This window comes from Staurois parvus, unplaced genomic scaffold (genome assembly GCF_062004578.1).
Source record: "Staurois parvus isolate SC_StPar_1 unplaced genomic scaffold, SC_StPar_1.0 ptg000757l, whole genome shotgun sequence".
NCBI lineage: Eukaryota > Metazoa > Chordata > Amphibia > Anura > Ranidae > Staurois > Staurois parvus.
Window position 1 is genome coordinate 1,035,607 of NW_028318553.1, and position 19,756 is coordinate 1,055,362.

At 41.6% G+C, this 19,756-nt stretch overlaps 1 protein-coding gene across 5 annotated transcripts in view; it reads right to left on the reverse strand.

Moving 5' to 3' along the window:
* Nucleotides 1-19,756, reverse strand: part of MTMR14 (myotubularin related protein 14) — an 84,294-nt gene that overhangs the window by 19,484 nt on the left and 45,054 nt on the right. For 3 of the 5 annotated variants that reach the window (XM_089654341.1, XM_089654339.1, XM_089654343.1), the window contains exons 11-17: nucleotides 16,395-16,480; nucleotides 10,411-10,487; nucleotides 9,999-10,035; nucleotides 9,002-9,075; nucleotides 7,507-7,565; nucleotides 4,913-5,051; nucleotides 3,641-3,841 (exon numbers count right to left, since the gene is read on the reverse strand). In XM_089654341.1, coding sequence (XP_089510467.1) covers nucleotides 3,641-3,841; nucleotides 4,913-5,051; nucleotides 7,507-7,565; nucleotides 9,002-9,075; nucleotides 9,999-10,035; nucleotides 10,411-10,487; nucleotides 16,395-16,480 — 673 coding nt within the window. The remainder of the gene's footprint in view (nucleotides 1-3,640; nucleotides 3,842-4,912; nucleotides 5,052-7,506; nucleotides 7,566-9,001; nucleotides 9,076-9,998; nucleotides 10,036-10,410; nucleotides 10,488-16,394; nucleotides 16,481-19,756) is intronic. The other 2 variants (XM_089654342.1, XM_089654340.1) reach the window with 1 other exon arrangement.

Here is a 19,756-nt window from a genome sequence, read left to right on the forward strand (position 1 = left end):
TGCACCACTTAATAAATCTCCCCATTGTATACGTCTGGAAAGCACAGCAGTCTAGGTTTTTAAAAAAAAAACAAAAAAAAACACTGCTATGAGGGCACTGATGTGTGCTCGATCTTGAGCCACTTTTGTGTCCAGTAGGAGCCAATGGCAGAAGATGGAGCAATGGCATAACATGGGGGGGGGAGCAGGACACTTTTTATACCCCAATTCATAAAATGCATTAAAGGTTATAAAAAAAAAAAGTGTCCTGCTCCCCCTAATGTTATGTCATTGCCTCTTCTGCCATTGGCTCCTACTGGACACAAAAAGGGCTCAAGATTGAGCACACACCAGTGCCCTCATAGCACTTTTTTTTTTTTTTAATGACAACTTCTAGCCTTACAATTTTAACATGTAGAAATCACTTCATGACGAATTGCCAGCAACTCTGTGATTTGTAGCTAAAGATTCAATCACTAGTCACTGGCATTTGGGATTTGAAGCAATGAATAATCAAGGTTACAGAATCACTCACCTGACACGGCCCTAAATACATGCATCTGACTGTTCTTCACTGTACATGAGCCAGTAGTATGGCCTTAGGTGTGGAATTGTTTAAATAATCAACAAGATTGAATTTGAAAATCAAGCAAACCAGACTGGACACTAACGCTTGAAGTTAAATATGCCCAATTCATGCCAAAAGATATGTTATTACCATAGGCAGGCTTCATGAACACCACACCGTCATGCCAAGAAACCCACTCAGGAACACCACACACCAAACATATGAAAAACAAAAAAGGGGAGAAAAAAAAAAAAAAAAAGGAGTGGATGCCTAGTATCAAACAATTTTAGGACTTTGATAAAGCAGAGTCTGAAAGAAGCTGGCCTCAAGATCCTTCCCTTTAGTCTCTGCTGACTTTAACCATTCAGGCTCATGCAAGGACTGACTGACAGCAGAACTGTAGCCAAACAGTTAAATATGTATTAGAGAGAGTGTGATATATAAATAATTTTACCTAAAGTGGCAGTAAAGTCCCTCCTCTTCACTTGTACCTTCAGGTAAGCTTACAAAGCAGGCTTACCTGTAAGTACAATTAGGATCTCCTAAATGTGCACTGTTTAGGGCAAGGGTAGGCAACCTTAACCCCTTCACGTCTAAGGGTAAAACAAATCTTAAAGCCTAAGTAAAATTTTACAACTTTGACGCGTTAGTAAAATCGTACATATCACAACTATTTTGTACATCCAGTTGATGTTTTTTCCCCAGACAAATTGGATGATTTTTTTTTTTTTTTAAATCAAAAAAGGAAAACTGGCCCAAAAAAAATGTTTAATTTAGCGGTGCGTTTTTGGTTACTACCATAATCTACCACCAAAGAACAACCCAAAATAAAATTTTCCAGCTCTTGACGATCACAGCGATAAAATATACATGTATCCTACTTGTTGTTTGTACCTGTACTACAGCCCAGAAACAATAGTGCACATTTTTTTTGTTTTTTTTTCTGCCTAAATACATACCGACTGACACCGATACCAAATTTAAAAAAAATAAATAAATGCTGACCTTTGATCCTGGCCTTGGCCCAAAACACTAACCCTGGCACTGAACTAAATCAAACTATGATCTAGGTATTTAATATTTATCTTTTTTTTCCCCTACAATTTTTTTTTTCTTTCTGCAGGGAGAGAGATACAATGCATCTCCATTCAGAGAGGGAAAAAATAAATAAATAAAAACCAAGGGGGGCGGACTGCACATTGACCGATTACTATGATAGCCAATCAGAGGCTATCACCGTGATCATCTGACCCGGAATTGGAAGTCACGGGTCCCAATAGTTAAAACAGTCAGCGACATCCCTGTCTTTGTACTGGGAGTCTGCTGTGCGGCGTGCTCCCACCACAAAGGCTGGTACGCAAATATGAAGCCCAATGGAAAAAAGTCCACTTCTGTGAGACCGCATACTTATGTGACGTCAACGTGAAGGGGTTAAAAAAGGTGGAGATCTACTAGAACAACACGGGAGAAGTCAAAAGATCCCGAGCACAGTGTTGCCTTGTCACACTGGATTTAAACCTCTAGTTGCCGTACTACCATGTCGCAATCACGTGCATTGCGCGGCAATCATGGGTTTAAAACAGTTGGTGAGGAGGAAACATGCCTCCTCACCACTTGTCAAACTCAGATCGCTTTTAAGAGGAGCAGCAGCGCCTGCCCTTAGTTGCATTCAGCAGTGTCATCCTTAGGGCTCATTCAAGCGGCATGTGTACTCCTCTGGCCACTGCAGCTAAAGGGGGTGCGGTTAGGGTGGGGGTGATAAAAACATCTCAACTATTGGGGTCTTACCACCTCCCAAACTGCAAATGTAAATAAACCCTTACTGTCCCGTGTCCCTTAGAAGGCTGTGTTTACACGGATGTGCTGCGGTTTACCTGCACCGCAGGTGCATCTGCAAATTTTCCTGGGTTAGCTGTGCTTTGCCACAGACTTCTATTATATCCTGTGTGTGTGATGCACTCTGAAAGCACACCAAAACATCTGCATTTCAGAAGTTTTGGTGCGTTTTCAGAACGTGCAACACACACACACACACACACACACACACACACACACACACACACACACACACACACGATATAATAGAAGAAGTCTATGGCTAAGCGCAGCAAGCCCACAGGAAAGCCAGAAGTACACTGCACCCGCGTTGAAGATCAACTGGCGCACATCAGTGTGAAAGCATCCTTATACTATTATTCGTCATGTTTACAGTTATTGAAATAAATACAAAAAAAAAAAAATTAATCCTACATTTTGGGTTGTCCCCAGAGCAGTATGAGCAGTGAAATCTTCCAGTATGGACTCTAGATTTGGTGACAACTGAGGACTCACTTTGAAGAGACTTACTCTCACTGCCTGCATACAAATTTTAGTTGAATAATTTTTAAATTTTTTGGGGTATCGGTTATAAAAGTGTCTTAGATGGAGATCCTGCTAGTAACAGCACTTCCTGTTTTAGGCTGAAAAAACGTCAAGCCACTGCCATCAACAGCAGCATTGTCAGCCTGCCGCATGCGCTGCTTCAGTTGGCTGTCAGATGACTCTAGCCAATAGACCGCCTCAACTGCCAACTGAAGAGCACAAAGCAAGCTGATAACAGTGCAAATTATGTTATTGGGAAGACATCCAGGAAGAAGGAAAAAAAAAAAAAAAAAAAAAAAAAAGGAGAAGAAAGAAAAAACCCACACTGTATACTAGAAACTAGCAAATAAATTTAGAGGGCACATGCACTAAAGTTACACCATCAGTGGCCTCCCAATGATTGAAGAGAAAAGACAGCAGTTGCAGAAGCAGCGGCCGAGAAGATGGTAGCAATGTTGAGTGTGGCTCTCAGTGTTGGAGGAGGGCAAGGAGAGATAACAAGTACACTGTTGCACATTATAGTAAAGAACTGCCACCAATCTACACCAAGGCCATAGACACTGCAAATTTATTTCCTGCAACCCCCAACCCCCAAGCCATTATAGTCTCCCTATAAGAACCACAGCCTGACGCAAGGTAGGGGACAGAAAGCATGAAAGACAGTAGAAAAAAATCCCTGAGAGTAAAAGATTTAAAATGTTTTACTTCAGAAATAAAATAGGTCAAACGTACGAAGGAAAGGCTCGGCATGTGTCCCACCTTCGCTGCGGCACCTCCAGTGGACTACTCCCGGCTCTCACGAATATGTCTGAGTGGTTCGAGGAGGAGGAGCTGGAGGACTTGGCCTCAGCTCCTGGTGGGTGCAGAAAATGCTCCTCTGCAGTCCTGGTCCACAACGCTGAGTGGGGGGAGGAGGAGTTGTGAGTCTTCTTCCTGCCATGCAGAAAAGGAACAGCAAAGTTAAACTAAAGAGGCAAACAAGCGCTATACCAAATAAAAAAAAAAAAAATGTAAGTTCTCAAATGTATTTTCAAGAAACTAATTTACTAAAGCAGTATGGAGTACAATCTTTGTTCAGGCATTAGACTGCAATGCTTTCTTGCTGTGTCCGGGTACTTTTTCTTCTTCAGTGGTGGGCAGGTCTTCCTCCTGTACTGGGCAGCACCTACACACCATGTAAGTACTGTGAGCCAAGTCACCTCTGTGGGCTTGTCCGCAATGAAAGTGGGATAAATGATGCTGTCATCGGTTAACCCTGAAAAGACCTGCAGTGCTAGAAAGGAGAAGTGACAGACCACACTGGTGCATGATGGTAGAGTAGCGGTTTCCCCCTTTTACTTTACAAAAAAATAAATAAATAAAATTCTTAAAAAAAAAAAAAAGTAAAAATCTTTAATTTTTTTAATTAAGGGGGGTTGACTTATTACAACTAGTAAATATTTTTGTATGCACATTTCCAAAGCAGATGTCGGCAATTATGGCCTCCGTACTGCTTTTGTAATTATTTTCTTGAAAATACATTTGAGAACCATTTTTTACCTTTTTTTTTTTAAGAATTTTATTTATTTTTTTGCAAAGTAAAAAGGGGGAAACCGCTACTCTACCATCATCATGCACCAGTGTGGTCTGTCACTTCTCCTTTCTAGCACTGCAGGTCTTTTCAGGGTTAACCGATGACAGCCTCATTTATCCCACTTCCATTGTGGACAAGCTCCCAGAGGTGACTTGGCTCACAGTACTTACATGGTGTGTAGGTGCTGCTCAGTACAGGAGGAAGACCTGCCCACCACTGAAGAAGAAAAAATACCCTGAACACAGCAAGAAAGCATCACAGTCTAATAATGCCTGAACAAAGATGGTTCCATCCCTTTCGGAAAGCAACACAATTGTAGGTATTGTCCAGGGGTATTGAGATATCGGTGACAGCATATTACAATAAAATATCTGCTGCTACATCCACTTTAAGCCGTGTTGCGGTTATGAAGGTATACATTGTAATCTCACCAGACTGCATGGCTCTGTGCTCCAAAGGGCATGAGGTCTACAGCTTCATAGTTATGATTTCCAAAGGCACTGGGGGAGTCCTCCGTAATAACGGAAAAGTCACTGCTCAGACTGGTGTTGCTGCCTCGATCCCGGGGTTCTGGAGGAGGTACAAAACACATCTCAGCTGAATACAGCCTAAAAATCTATGGTTTTATTTGAGAAGAGAACCCTCCTAAATAGGATGGAAGTCATCTTTAAATAATTAAACAATAGAAATCGTGCTGCAACCCCCAACTTCCCTCAATACATTAGCAGGATGAGTTGGAGAGACTCGTGCCCTGGTTCATGCCCTACTATACCATTGAAAAGTCCATGTAAAAGTGAGAAATCCGGCACCAAGACATCTCATGAATAAAAAGGTTAATCTGTTTATTTCATCCATCAAATTAAAAAAAGGAATCAATGCCTGTGAATATTGTTTCAGCCTCCTACATAGGCCTTAGTCCCAATCACAAAGCGATAAACCTTTTATCCTTGAGATGTCTTGGTGCCAGATTTTTCATTTTTTACAGCATTAAATAGTAAACTCCACTTTTGTTGGGAAGGTGAGGGGAAAAAAAAAAAAAAAAAAAAAAAAAACCACAAACCCATCGGGATGATCAGTGTACATTGCAGAGATTTTATCAAGTTTTGTTGCCAGTTCCTAGCAGTTTCAGCTCTGAATAAAAAGCGGTTTGTTGTGCCATGTCTTTTGGATACAGATTCTGAATAGAAGTGACTTTCATTAAAGGATAAGTTCACCTCTCTCAACATGTCACTCATATTTAGGGTGCAACATTCCAACCATCCACCACCTCACCCTCCAAATCTGCCACCTCCTTGTGACAGCAGGTATGGGACCTTCTCCACACACCCGCCCAGAACAACTTAAAATCTAGTAATCCAGTGGATCACCCTGCTCAGTTGCTCACTATTTTTAGGCACTGTGCCAAATTTGTAGAAGCCAATCTGCTGACAGCTTAAAGATTTACTGCTGCTCAGGACTCTGGCCTTCAGCAAAATAGCAGCCTCCAGCAAAATGAAACAGGAACAATGCTGAAGGCATTTTACAGCATGCACTAATTTTGGCAGCATAACTATTAAGGTAGAATGTATGTTTCTTGCGAAGGAATATTTTTTTTTTTTTATCAAGTTATGGGCAACATTTCACTTTAAAAAGGCCAATAAAGTATTATTAAAAGGAGGTGATATTCTTTGTGCACTGGATGGAAGTGCACTGCTTTTGTGGGTGGTTTTTAATAAAAAGATGTTTAGGACTATGCTGTTTGATTCTTCTAGAGCAGTGGTCGGCAAGCCGTGGCTCGCGAGCCACATGCGGCTCTTTACACGCTTTAATGCGGCTCTTGTGTGCCGGGCGCCCGCTCCCCTCCCTCCTCTCGGGCAGCAGGGACTCTGCAGCGTAATCCAAAAAAAAAAAAAAAAAAAAAAAAAAAACAAAAAAACACAGCCAGGGCAGCGCGCTCAAATGCAATGATTGGCCAGTCTCGCTGCCACTCACATCCTGATAGCCAGTGATTGGCTGTCAGGATGTGTGTAGGCGGGGCAGCGTGACGAACGTGAGAGGAGCTAGGCTCCTCTCACAGTCCGCCCTGAAGACCAGAACGGCGCGGGAACACGGCGAGAGGAACGCGCGGAGCAAAGGTAAGTGAATTGACACGGGGGGGACTTGGCTTACTACTTGCTACTTACTTACTACTACTATATGAGGGATGAATTACTATAGGGGGGGGAGATGAATTACTATAGGGGGGAGATGAATTACTATAAAAACTTATTGAAACTAAAAACAGTGTACTATCCTATGTATTTTCAGTTTTAAAAATGTGGCTCTCAAAATAAAAATGTCAATCGTGGTTTTGGCGAGATTTGGCTCAGTTGAAAAAAAAAAAAAGGTTGCCCACCACTGTTCTAGAGTGATTGTTGCTGAAGGGGAATGTCATTACCAGGAGGATTGAGGACAACCTTTTATAAATCTGGTGAATACCTGAAGGAAATACCATCCCTGGTGAAAGGGCAAGGGCGCATACTGACCTTATCTTTTGTGTAGGTCATATACATAGGTAAGTGGTTTGAGCAGATGCTGGTGGCATATACACAGTGGTGGACATTGAAAATACTCACAGAACTGAATGAAATGTTTTTGGCAGAATAATATTGAGCTTTATTATTGATAAACATGATTTCAATTATTTGCACCATTTTGGTATATTTGAGCAAACACTTTTTGGTGGTGTGATTTTTATTGATGGCACTAAATTAAAAAAAATTTAATCATATAGATCTCTCTCTATTTTTTTAAACACACACACACACTTTAAAACAAAAAACCATGCTACCCAAACAAATGTGCAAATATTAAAAATGATATTTTCACATTTGTTTGGGTAGCATGGGTTTTTTTTTTAAATATTAAAAATGATATTTTCACATTTGTTTGGGTAGCATGGGTTTTTTTTTTTTTTTTTTAAAGAAAGTGCTGACAGCACCAACAATGCACAAAAAATAAACAAAACAGCTAAGAGCGTTTAGAGAAAGACTTTCAAAGTACATACTTAGCGCACAGAACTCTTCCAACATCGAACTAGGATCCCGGGGCTGCGAGCTTTTCCGCCTGCATCAAAGAAAACAAAATACAGAAGTTTTAGTCTAAATAAATATAAACTCAACACAGAATTTTTTTGCGTAGAGCAAAAATGTGGTGTTTAAGTAGATGCATTTTCAGGAGTCACCAACTGTCTTCTGTTCTAAAACTAAACATTAGGACATATTAAGATGGTTGAACTTTGGAATGTTTGTACAAAATCTCCTTGTAGTAGCCCCCCCACCCACACTGCAAGAATTAAATGAAAGTTAAATTCAGGGGAAGAGGAATAAAACGAATACTTCCCTTATTCCACGTTTTGGCTGGCTTCTACATGACCAATCCCTCAAAGCCTCTTCTCTTTGGCATTCTGGCCAGTGGTCGCAATCTGATGCCACCTTGCAGAATGCAGGACCAGCAGCCTCACACTGTGGATGGCAATGGCCTGCTCCGCTCACAACAAGGAGTATCAGCGAAGAGCACCGGAAGCCCTCTGCTGCAAGGTTTAAGGTCATTTTTACAGTTTATTCCTCTACCCTTGGACTTAGAAAAGACAAAAAAAACAAAAAAAAAAAACTTTTTTTTTTTTTTTTTTTTAACATAAAACCTCCAGCGTTCATCCTCAAGAGGGACACTCCAATAAATGGTGAACATTTAGCATAAGAATACACAGCCTATCTTCCCCAGCAATAGCTATAAGCCACACGACTATCTAAAATCCTTGCATTACCGATCTCCTAGTAGTCCGAGTACATCCAAATTCTGAGCCTCGGGATCTGGGATCTGCTGGCTAGATGTTCTGCCTGCAGTCCAACTAAACTATGCCATGAATTGCAGATGGCATTGCATGAATTGCAGATGGCATTTCTCACGGCAAGTGTCCTGATGGTGTCAACAGTGGACTAGGTCTGTAATGTATATGAATTTGAATAAACAGTAAACAGGCTGCGCAAAGAAGCTGCATGTGATTTTTTTTTTTTTGGAAATGGCAAATAACTTTGGTTTATTTACATTTTTTTCTGAAATGTACAAAATATAATTCCTTCTCAAACAATTATAGCATATTTGCCTGCATGAAACTTTAGAAATTGAGAAAAATCAGTAACAGATAATCAATTTTCTCCAGCTGCAGGTTATGTAACTGCTTAAACAGATGACATATCCCTGAAAAGGGAGACATTCTTAGACTGTCAGGCTATTTAAAGAAAGCTGTGCCATCCCAGTGTATTATACAAGTTCCCAGCTTGCATATCTAGTTTGGAAATTGGACCGCTTCTTGCAGAGCCTCTGCACACACACCTCCGTAGGAGGCTGGTCCCAGGCTGGGAACCATTCCAGCAGAGAATAAATTAAACAAACTGGGTCAGGACACTGGGGGTTTGATGGCCTCCATCGATATCCCCAAGCCGGCTCTACTAACGAGGTCAGATGCTGCATTTTCTATACTGTGCTGGGCGCAAGCTTACCGCGATTTCCTCCCCAACGAGGAGAACTCGTCCGAAGTGATGTGCTTCAGAAAATTGAAGCAGAAAAAGAAGATCTGGGTGAGAGAAATGGGAGCAATTACCAGATAAGCAGAAAAGGAATTTGGCTGCATACACTGTATATATTCCATAGAGATGTGAAAAGGTTTTGGATACCATCAATGTGCATATAGATTTAGATCTAAAATATTAGAAATTAAGTACTTTGTATTTTGACATTTATTTTTTGGATCAGCCCTAATACCCAAGTTATAATGCCAAGAGTGACAGAGTTCAGTGTATAAAAGTTGAAAGGGGAGCAGAAGAGAGCACGCAAGCAAGAAGATGGAGCAGAAAAGCGCGAGGGAGCAGAAGAGAGCGCGCAAGTAGGGAGAGAGAGCAGAAGAGAGCGCGCAAGTAGGGAGAGAGAGCAGAAGAGAGCGCGCAAGGAGAGAGAGTGCGCAAGTAAGGAGAGAGAGCAGAAGAGAGCGCGCAAGTAAGGAGAGAGAGCAGAAGAGGGGAGTTCGCAAGTGAGCAAAAATATGGAGCACATGAGGGTACAAGAATAGGGAGCAGAAGAGGAAGCGCGCAAGCGAGTAAGAAAAAAAAAAAAAGGGAGCAGAAGAGTGAGTGTGTGACCAAGCAAGATGAGGGAGCAGAAGAGGGAGTTCGCAAGTGAGCAAAAATAGGGAGCGCGTGAGGGCACAAGAATAGGGAGCAGAAGGGGAAGCGCGCAAGGGAGCAAGAAAAGGGAGCAGAATAGGGAACATGTGAGCAAGCAAGAAGAGGGAGCAGAAGAGGGTGCATGCGAGCAAAATGGAGCAAAAAGAGGAGTGCGCAAGAGTGCAAGACTAGGGAGCAGAAGAGGAAGTGCACGAACGAGCAAAAGAGGAAGCAGAAGGATCACATGTGCAAGCAAGAAGAGGGAGAATAGACAGATGGAGCAACTAAGGAGGTAGAGTGTGGAGGAGAAAGTGCGAGTAATAAGGATTTTTTTTACCTCTTCACCTTTGCTAAGACGATCAGCCAACATATGCCTATAAAAAAAAAAAAAAAGGGAAGAAGGTTATGTAATTGGTAATGGCTATTATCATTTCTGTACTTGCTTTAATAATAAATGCTTGCACAGCATATGACACAGCCACTTCAGTGAGCAAGTAACAGGTCACTTTACTGAAGTGTCATCAGAGAACCCATTCTAGGTTACAATATTAGTATGCTGAACTTCACCACGATCCTGTAAAAGTGTGCATTAAACTTTTATGATCCTTTGAAATGAAGTTTTATGTCAAATATGGGAACGGTTTTAGATAAATATACTGCTCCATTAACAGCCATCCAGTGTAAGTTGTACTTTTTTTTTTATTCACAACTGCAATTCCAGATATGAAAAATTCAAGGCTATGACTTACCCAAAGAGGAACCAATCATAGGCTATAGTCAGGTAAAGAATCTCAGCAGGCTCCAGGGAGTTATGAACCATGCCATCCTGCAAGAGAAATATTACAATATTCATTCTTTAAACTCTGCTTGATGAGGTTGTGCCAGCTTGTAATTCCTGTGCAATTCACAAGCACTTCAAACCTATTCATTTTGACTGGGCTCGACTCGCACTGCATCACACAAAGTAGTGTGTGCACTTTTGGAAATGCACTAACCGCATTGTGTGATAGTTTTAAACCATGTAATCCGGTGCAGGCAAACGCACTGTGTTTGCAACCTGCATTTGAGGGGTCTTCAACATTGCACTGGAACCCACTGCAGATCACAAGGGCAGCGAGTTTTCATAGGGAGGGAAACGCGCACAGAGGGTGGGTTTGCCACACAACGTTCTAGTGTGAACCGGTGCCAACTGTCCTGCAATGACATACACAGATATCATCTGACTTCTACCAACCTTCATTTACCTCTGTAGTGAGTGGAGGATACGGCACAACATGCATCAGCGCAGGATCAGAGATGTGGATACAAACACAACTGTATATAAATTTGCATCCATCGGCACATTACCTACATTGCCAGTGGGATGGTCAGTACTCACTGTGAAGATGCTTAATGGAAGGTAAAAACACATAATGTAGCCTTAGGGTCTATTTGTATTGGCTTTTGGTTTGAGTAGATGGAATCCATTTGAGCCTCTTCTATTCTTTGACAGGTGCATCTAACCTGCAGCTCACCGCCTGACCTTTATTAGGTAGGTTTTGCATTCACATAGAATTGTATGACGCCGCAAACCCATTTAAAACAAAACAAAGAGGCCGGTCAACACCGGCCCCAACCCTGCTTAAAAAAAAAAAAAAAAAAAAAAAAAAATTTAACACCTGCCAACCTGCACACAGTAATGTTACTGCAAGCAGGCAGCAAGTGCAGGCACTGTCACGTATGTTATGGGCCTGCTTCTGGCCGATTGCATGCCCACTGCTGATCTGTGCTGGGATTGGCCACAGCGCAAGTTGTTTAGCAGGTTACAGCCAATTATGTGTGTATACCAGCTGATCCACTGTGGTCAATCACCGAACAGAGTCCTATGCTTACGAACACACACAAACTCTACACAGAACAGTGATCTGGCTGATTCTTCTCCCTGAAAAGCAGAGAGCAAAAAAAAAAGAAAAACAAAACTGGTTAGGCTCACAGTTAACCACTTGATGTTAACCCCTTCCTAGCCAATTAGTACAGTATTATATCTGATAACCGTTTTACTAGCGACGTCAGTGTAAGTCAATTTTCCTCACATCCAGTGTCAGATTGCCACACTATTACAGTCTTGCTATAAGATGCCGATCACTGCCATCACTAGTATAGCATCATAGCTGTGTAAATTACAGTATTATACACACACCCCAAAGTTTTTAGATGCTATAACTGTTACAAAACCAAAACATATTTGTGTTTGTTTTTTTAAACCAAAAGACATGTAACAGAATACATTCTGGTCAAAATCTAAGAAAATTTGTTTTTTATTGGATAGGTTTTATAACAAAAGCAGACTCTCTCAAAATGTTCGGTATTTTTTCATTTATATAATAAATAAAAAACCAAGTGATGATCAATTACCACCAAATGGCAGTACTAGGGTCGTTGGTTCGAATCCCAGCCACGGCACCTCCTGCCTAGAGTTTGCATGTTCTCCCTGTGCCTGCGTGGGTTTCCTCCCGGTACTCCAGTTTCCTCCCACACTCCAAAGACATGCTGGTAGGTTAATTGGATCCTGTCTAAATTGGCCCTTGTATATGAATGCGAGTTAGGGACCTTAGATTGTACACCCCTTGAGGTTTAGGGACTGATGTGAATGTACAATATATATGTAAAGCGCTGCGTAAATTGACGGCGCTATACAAGTACCTGAAATAAATAAAAGAAAGCTCATTTTGTGTGAAAAAAGTGATTTAAAAATGTAATTTGGGCACAGTGTTGCATGGTCGAGCAATTGCCAATTAAAGTAGCACAGTGCTGAAAAAATGCCCTGATCATGAAGGGGGAAAACCTTCCAGAGGTAAAAGTGGTTAATGATGGAACCTTTTATCCAAACTGTATCGGCCGATGCACTCTGCCTACCAGCCAGGCTTCTTGATCAATGAAAGCTGAAGAATGAAATCCCCCCCCCCATCCCCAAACATATCAACGTACTGCAGATTGAACATAATATGACCATCAAGCTGTCTTTAGCAAATAATCGCCACCATTACTTTATTCCACTCGCTAACACACAGCCTTTGATATATATATCAATGTGAAATCGTGGATTTCTTTGCTTCTTTTACTAATTAGGTTAGCAAAGCTTAACCCATTTGCTGAAAGAGCACCTCGTGAAGGCATAAATTATGCAAAACCTGCCAACATAAAAGAATTTCTGCCATCGAAGTGCCAAGCTTCAGACAGCGGAATAAAACAAACAATTAGATCGTTTTATTAGAGTAGCGTGGCATGTAATAGCGCACTTTTCAGCTTAAGGTCAAATATTTATTGTTAAAGAATCCTCAGTCAGAATTCTCAATTAGATCGCTCCCATAATTTTTCCTAATATGAATATATGAATGAATGGCGAAAGGTTACCTGTGAGAAATGGTTTCTTAAAAATTTTTCAAAAACACGCCTGCCATTAAGAAGAAAAATTGGACCTTGTTCTTTGAACTCAGCTTTTCAAAGGGTTTCCATTGTTTGATGAATTATTAAGCGAGGAGTTTTACAAGCACTTTCCTTGAGCAAAGACAGGAGGATAAAAAGAATAGAAATGCAAAGTGGAGAAAGAACAAAAAGTTTGAAGGTTTTCAAGAGTAGTTTGGTCAAGCCCGACTACTTTCTAGAAAATGCAGCGATTTTCTGCCTTTTGCAGGTATTGAATGCAGTGCACAAGAGCAAACCACTAAATGGCAGGCAGGGTGGATAAAAATCAATGATTTAAAAAAAAAAAAAAAAAGATTTTTTTTATTTAAATAAAATGCTTTTTGGAGGAAAATATATTACCATCCAAAAGGTTATTCCATCATGAAATAAAGATTAGTTTTTTTAATTATGTAGTATGTAAGGCTGTATGTGTTTAATTTTTTTGGTAAATAAATTCCATGAATCCATTCACAATGTCATGCTCTTCCAGAGGTTTTTGTAAGATTATTGGGCAGTTTCTCTGCCTACAAGATATTATCACAGATGCTCGGTTTACTTTTGCAGTTCTCAAAACTGAATTTGACTCAGCGGAGATCACATGCCTCTTCTTCACAGCAAAAATGTTATAACATGAACAGAGTTAAGAAAAAGACCTTCATCCTAACTTCTACAAACCTATGAATACAGAATCAACCCCTTCAGTGCTAAGTTTCAAGAAGTTCAGTGAATAGAAACAATATTTTTCTGATTGTTTGGAGTGGAATAGATCTGCACAAGAAGAAAGTGAAACTAATGCAGGCCATAGATGGGTCGAAAAATGAGGAGGAAGGAGGAGGAGGGAAGGGGAAGAAAGGAAGAAAGGAGGGAAGGAAGGGGAGGGAAGGAAGAAAGGAGGGAAGGAAGGGGAGGGAAGGAAGAAAGGAGGGAAGGAAGGGGAGGGAAGGAAGAAAGGAGGGAAGGAAGGGGAGGGAAGGAAGAAAGGAGGGAAGGAAGGGGAGGGAAGGAAGAAAGGAGGGAAGGAAGGGGAGGGAAGGGGAGAAAGGGGGGAAGGAAGGGGAGAAAGGGGGGAGGGAAGGGGAGAAAGGGGGGAGGGAAGGGGAGAAAGGGGGGAGGGAAGGGGAGAAAGGGGGGAGGGAGGGGAGAAAGGGGGGAGGGAGGGGAGAAAGGAAGGAGGGGGAGGGAAGAGAGGAAAGAAGACGAAGGAAGACGAAGGAAGACGAAGGAAGACGAAGGAAGACGAAGGAAGACGAAGGAAGACGAAGGAAGACGAAGGAAGACGAAAAAATAAGAGGAATTCCAGTACGGCAAAAAGTGTCCCTGCAGAGACCTCCGCCATTTCCTTGACAGTTCCTTGACATTTACAGCGGTTGCAACATTGTATCTATTTGTTTCCGAATAAAAACATCTGTATCCGAAATGGATACAAATAGATACATTGTTGCAACCGCTATAAATGTCAAAGAACTGTCAAAGAAATAGCGGAGCTCTCTGCAGCGACACTTTTTGCCGGCTGTAGACGGGATGAAAATCGGCCGATTTTCGAACTGTCTATGGCCGGCATTAGTTTAATCTCCCTCTCCCAGTCAGAGCTTTTCTGTACGGGAACTGCAAGAAGCTGATACCAAGTCAAAGTCAAGTACTTGCACTGCTTGCATTAGAAAATATTAAATGAATACAGACCTGCATTCATTTTGTGAGATAATTATAATTATTATTAGTAGTACTTCCATATCGTCGTCAATTTACACAGCGCTTTACATATATTGTACATTCACATCAGTCCCTAACCCTCAAGGGTGTACAATCTAAGGTCCCTAACTCACATTCTGTCTAAATTGGCCCTAGTATGTGTATGTATGAATGTAATTAACCTACCAGCATGTCTTTGGAGTGTGCGAGGAAACCTGAGTACCCTGAGGAAACCCACGCAGGCACAGGGAGAACATGCAAACCGCAGGCAGGTGGTGCCGTGGTTGCGATTTGAACCAACGACCCTAGTACTGCCAGGTGGAAGTGCTAAACATTTAGACACTGAGTTTTAGATCTGCCTGAAATGTCAGCTTTAAAGAAGACCTTCAGCCAAATTTATTAAAATAAAAAATTGAACAGCCCATTAAAGAAATAATGGAACAGCCCATTAAAGAAATAATGGAACAGCCCATTAAAGAAATAATGGAACAGCCCATTAAAGAAATAATGGAACAGCCCATTAAAGAAATAATGGAACAGCCCATTAAAGAAATAATGGAACAGCCCATTAAAGAAATAATGGAACAGCCCATTAAAGAAATAATGGAACAGCCCATTAAAGAAATAATGGAACAGCCCATTAAAGAAATAATGGAACAGCCCATTAAAGAAATAATGGAACAGCCCATTAAAGAGGGAAAAAAAAAAAAAAAAAAAAAAAGGCAAAGCCAGGTTTGCTGCATTGTTATCTTTAATTACAGAGATTTCCCCCACTATACTTTTTTCTGCCTCCAAATGTCCCCAGTCTGATGGCCAGAGCCATTCAACCCACTTCTTCTGAGTCATGCACAGCACCACACATGTATGGAGTGAACAAAGCACATAGAAAACAATAGTCTTCTAGTGTCCTATTAACTCCATGTGTGGTGATGTGCAGAGAGATGCAGCTCAGACATGGTGAATAAGCCCTGTTGCCTGTTGAACTTGCCTACAGGGCACTATTACCCCCTTCCTGTCCAGGCCAATTTTCAGTTTCCAGCGCTGTCGCACTTTGAATGACAATTGCGCAGTCATGCAACACTGTACCCATATGACATTTTTATCATTTTTTTCACACAACTAGAGCTCTCTTTTGGTGGTATTTACTTGCCACTGGGCGTTTTTTTGCGCAAAAAAAAAACAAAAAAAAAACTCTTTGCTTCTATTTTAAAGTTTTGCAAACAGGTAATTTTTCTCCTTCACTGATGTGCGTTGAGGCAGCACTGCTGGGTACTGACTGGCGGCACTGATCATCAGTGCTCTGATAATCATTGCCGATCTGTCCTCGGACAATTGCGGGTTATCCTCAGTACTTTCCTCATGCTGTGACAGCGTGAGGAAAGTGCAGCCGATAACGGCAACTGCATTTACCGGTGATCTGCTGTGTCATTGGACACAGCTGATCATGTGGTAAAAGGCCGCTGTGATTGGCCTTTTACCACATCACCTGATCAGCTGTGTCAGGTTTTGAAGACCCTGGGGTGGTCCAGAAGAGATAGAGATACATACATACATACATCTCCTTATGCAACATCACCTGTTGGCTTTGAAATGTACTTACCGCCCACAGAGACAGCCTCAAGAGGGAAACAAACAGCGGCGTACGATCCCACCCAGAGATACAGTGCACCAACAACCCGCTGCTATCTATGGAGAAAATGAAAGGACAAAACTAATTGCAGCAAGATTTAAATCTTGTGCAGGAAAAAAAACCATATAAAAACACTTAAAAAAAAAAAAAAAAAAAACTTAACTGCTAGAAATGCAGCCCAATTAGGAAATCAAACTCATGGTGTACTTGCACTGCCTTGAAAAAGTATTCATACACCTTGAAATTTTCCACATTCTGTCGTGTTACAACCAAAAACGTAAATCTATATTATTTGGATTTTATGTGATAGCCCAACACAAAGAGGCACATAATTGTGAAAAGGAAGGAAAATTATAAAACGGTTTTGAAATGTTTTCTTTACAAATATATATCTGAAAAAAAAAAAGAAAAAAGAAATAAATAAATAAAAAAAAAAAAAAGGACAGAACCTCGAGGGACCCTTACAGAAAGAGGAAGTGGAGAGGAGGAGACCAAGTTATAGGTAACGCTAAAGGAGTGCTGCAATAGGTAGGAGGAGAACCAGGAGAGTCGGAGGCCAAGAGTGGAGTTTGAGGAGGAGGGGACGGTCAACAGTATCAAAAGCCGCAGATATGTCAAGTAGTAAGTATGGCGTAGCAAGTATGGCGTAGCAAGTATGGCGTAGCAAGTATGGCGTAGCAAGTATGGCGTAGCAAGTATGGCGTAGCAAGTATGGCGTAGCAAGTATGGCGTAGCAAGTATGGCGTAGCAAGTATGGCGTAGCAAGTATGGCGTAGCAAGTATGGCGTAGCAAGTATGGCGTAGCAAGTATGGCGTAGCAAGTATGGCGTAGCAAGTATGGCGTAGCAAGTATGGCGTAGTGTCCATTGGTTTTAGCGGTTAAGAAATTTTAGTAGGGCAGTTTCGGTGAAGTGTAGTGAGTGAAAGCCAGACTGTAAAGGGTGAAGAAGGTTGTTGTCAGTGGGGTAGGAGCTCAGGAGATTGTAGGCTAGGCGTTCTAGGAGTTTAGAGGTAAACGGGAGCAGGGAGATGGGTCTTAAAAAGCCCTCACTTGACCCCACCAACATGAACAAGTATGGGAGTGATCTGTGCGTGCTTTAGAGGGGAGGGGGAAGGTGCCAGTAGAGAGGGAGAGATTGAAGATGTGAGTGAGCAGAGGATAGAAGAGGGTGACCGTAGTAGTTGTGAGGGGACAGGATCCAGGGGGCAGGTGGTGAGACGGGCTTCTGAGAAGACTTTAGTGACCTCTTCAGTAGAAGCAATGTCAAAAGCAGAAAGTGTTGAGGGAGGTTTCGTATAAGGTATGCCAAGTAGGATGGATGTCTGTGCAGTGGAGATGCCCTCACGAATTGAATCAATCTTGTTTTTGAAATGATAGGCAATCTCGTAAGCAGTGAGTTACTGGGAGGTGGAGAAAGTAGAGAATTAAGAGACGAGGACTGGATGACAAGGTATTAAGAGTGATAAAGTAGGCTTGTTTGGCAGCATGGAGGGAGGAATTGTATTTTAAGAAAGCAGATTTATATAGGGTGAATGCTTGCTGGGATTTGGTTTTACGCCACAAATCGCTAATATGCCAATCACAATGCAATTGCCATGTGATCTAAACATATCTTCACAGGCATAAACAGTAGACCTTGAACACAAATCATGAAGAACTTTATTATAGGGAACATTTAGGAGGTGTTTGTTGTGCCTATGGAGTACCAAAAAGTATCTTTTTGCCTGAAATTCCACCTGAATAATAACAGTGCTTGTCCTGGTATGCTTCATAGCTGTACATCTGCACTATGAGATCTAAAGCACTACTGCCTCTGATTACTAGTCTCATGAGATTTGGTGATGTTACTACTGTGCACCTTTTTCTTGCTGGAGGCTCCAACATGAGCCCTGCGTGTCACAAGGCATGGTAGCCCATTCAAATAAATGGACTCTCGTGCCCGCGCAAACCTCATCTTGCACAGCCGTGTAGATGCAACCCAGCCTTAGACTTCTAGGATGAGAAATTTTCAGACAAAGCCGTAGGTGTGGAGCTCTTATTTTCTCATATTCTACCTGAAAACACATCAAAGGCCTTTTCACAAGCTGCCTATCTGGAGGAGTCATAGTATGAAATAAGACCTTATGAGGCACACTTCATTTGGAAGTAACCCTTGATCCAGCAACTTCTACCCACAAGCATAGAAGTTCTCACACTTTTGTAAGTTTGCCCACTCACAAAGAAATGAAGGGTCTATAATTTTTAACATTGTATTTTAAATGATAGAGACAGAATATCAACCAAAAATCCTGGAGAAAAAAAAAAAAAAAAAAAACAACGATACAAATATTATAAATTGAGTTACAGTTCAGTGAATAAAACAAGTATTTGATCCCCAAGCAATACATGACTTTGTACTTGGTGGAGAAACCCTTGTGGGCAAGCACGGAGGCAAGACATTTCTTGTAGTTGCTAGCAGGTTTGCACACATCTCAGGAGGGATTTTGGTCCACTCTTTTTAGATCTTCTCTAAATCCTTCAGGCTTCTTGGCTGTCGCTTGGCAACTCGAAGTTTCAGCTCCCTCCATAAATTTTCTATAGGATTAAGGTCTGAGACTGACATGGTCATGACCTTAATGTGCTTCTTGAGCCACTCGTTTGTTGCCTTTGCGGTATGTTTTAGGTCATTGTCATGCTGAAGACTCATCAGTGTTCTGGCTGAGGGAAGAAGGTTCTCATCCAAGATTTTACAATACATGGCCCTGTCCATTGGCCCCTAAATGTGGTAAAGTCAGCCTGTACCTTTAGCAGAGAAACCATCCCAAAGCATAATGTTTCCACCTCCATGCTTGACTGTAGGGATGGTGCTCTTAGGGTCATAGTCGGCATTTTTCTTCCTCCAAACACAGCAAGTCCAGTTAATTCCAAAGAGTTAAATTTTGGTCTCATCTGACCAAAGCACTTTCTCCCAATCGTTCTCTGAATCATTTAGATGTTCATTGGAAAACTTCAGACAGGCCTGTACATGTGCCTTCTTGAGAGGGACCTTGCAGGCACTGCAGGGTTTCAATCCATGATGGCATATTGTGTTACCAATGGTTTGTTTAGTGACTGGTCCCAACTGCCTTGAGATCATTCACAAGCTCCTCCTGTGTAGTTCTGGGCTAATCCCTCACTTTTCTCATAATCATCCTTACCCCATGAAGCAAAATCTTGCATGGAGCTCCAGACTGAAGGCGATTGATGTTTTTTTAATTTCTCCATTTGCAAATAAACTCCAACACTTGTCTCCTTCTCACCAAGCTTGTTGCTGGTGGTCTTGTAGCCCATTCCAGCCTTGTGCAGGTCTACA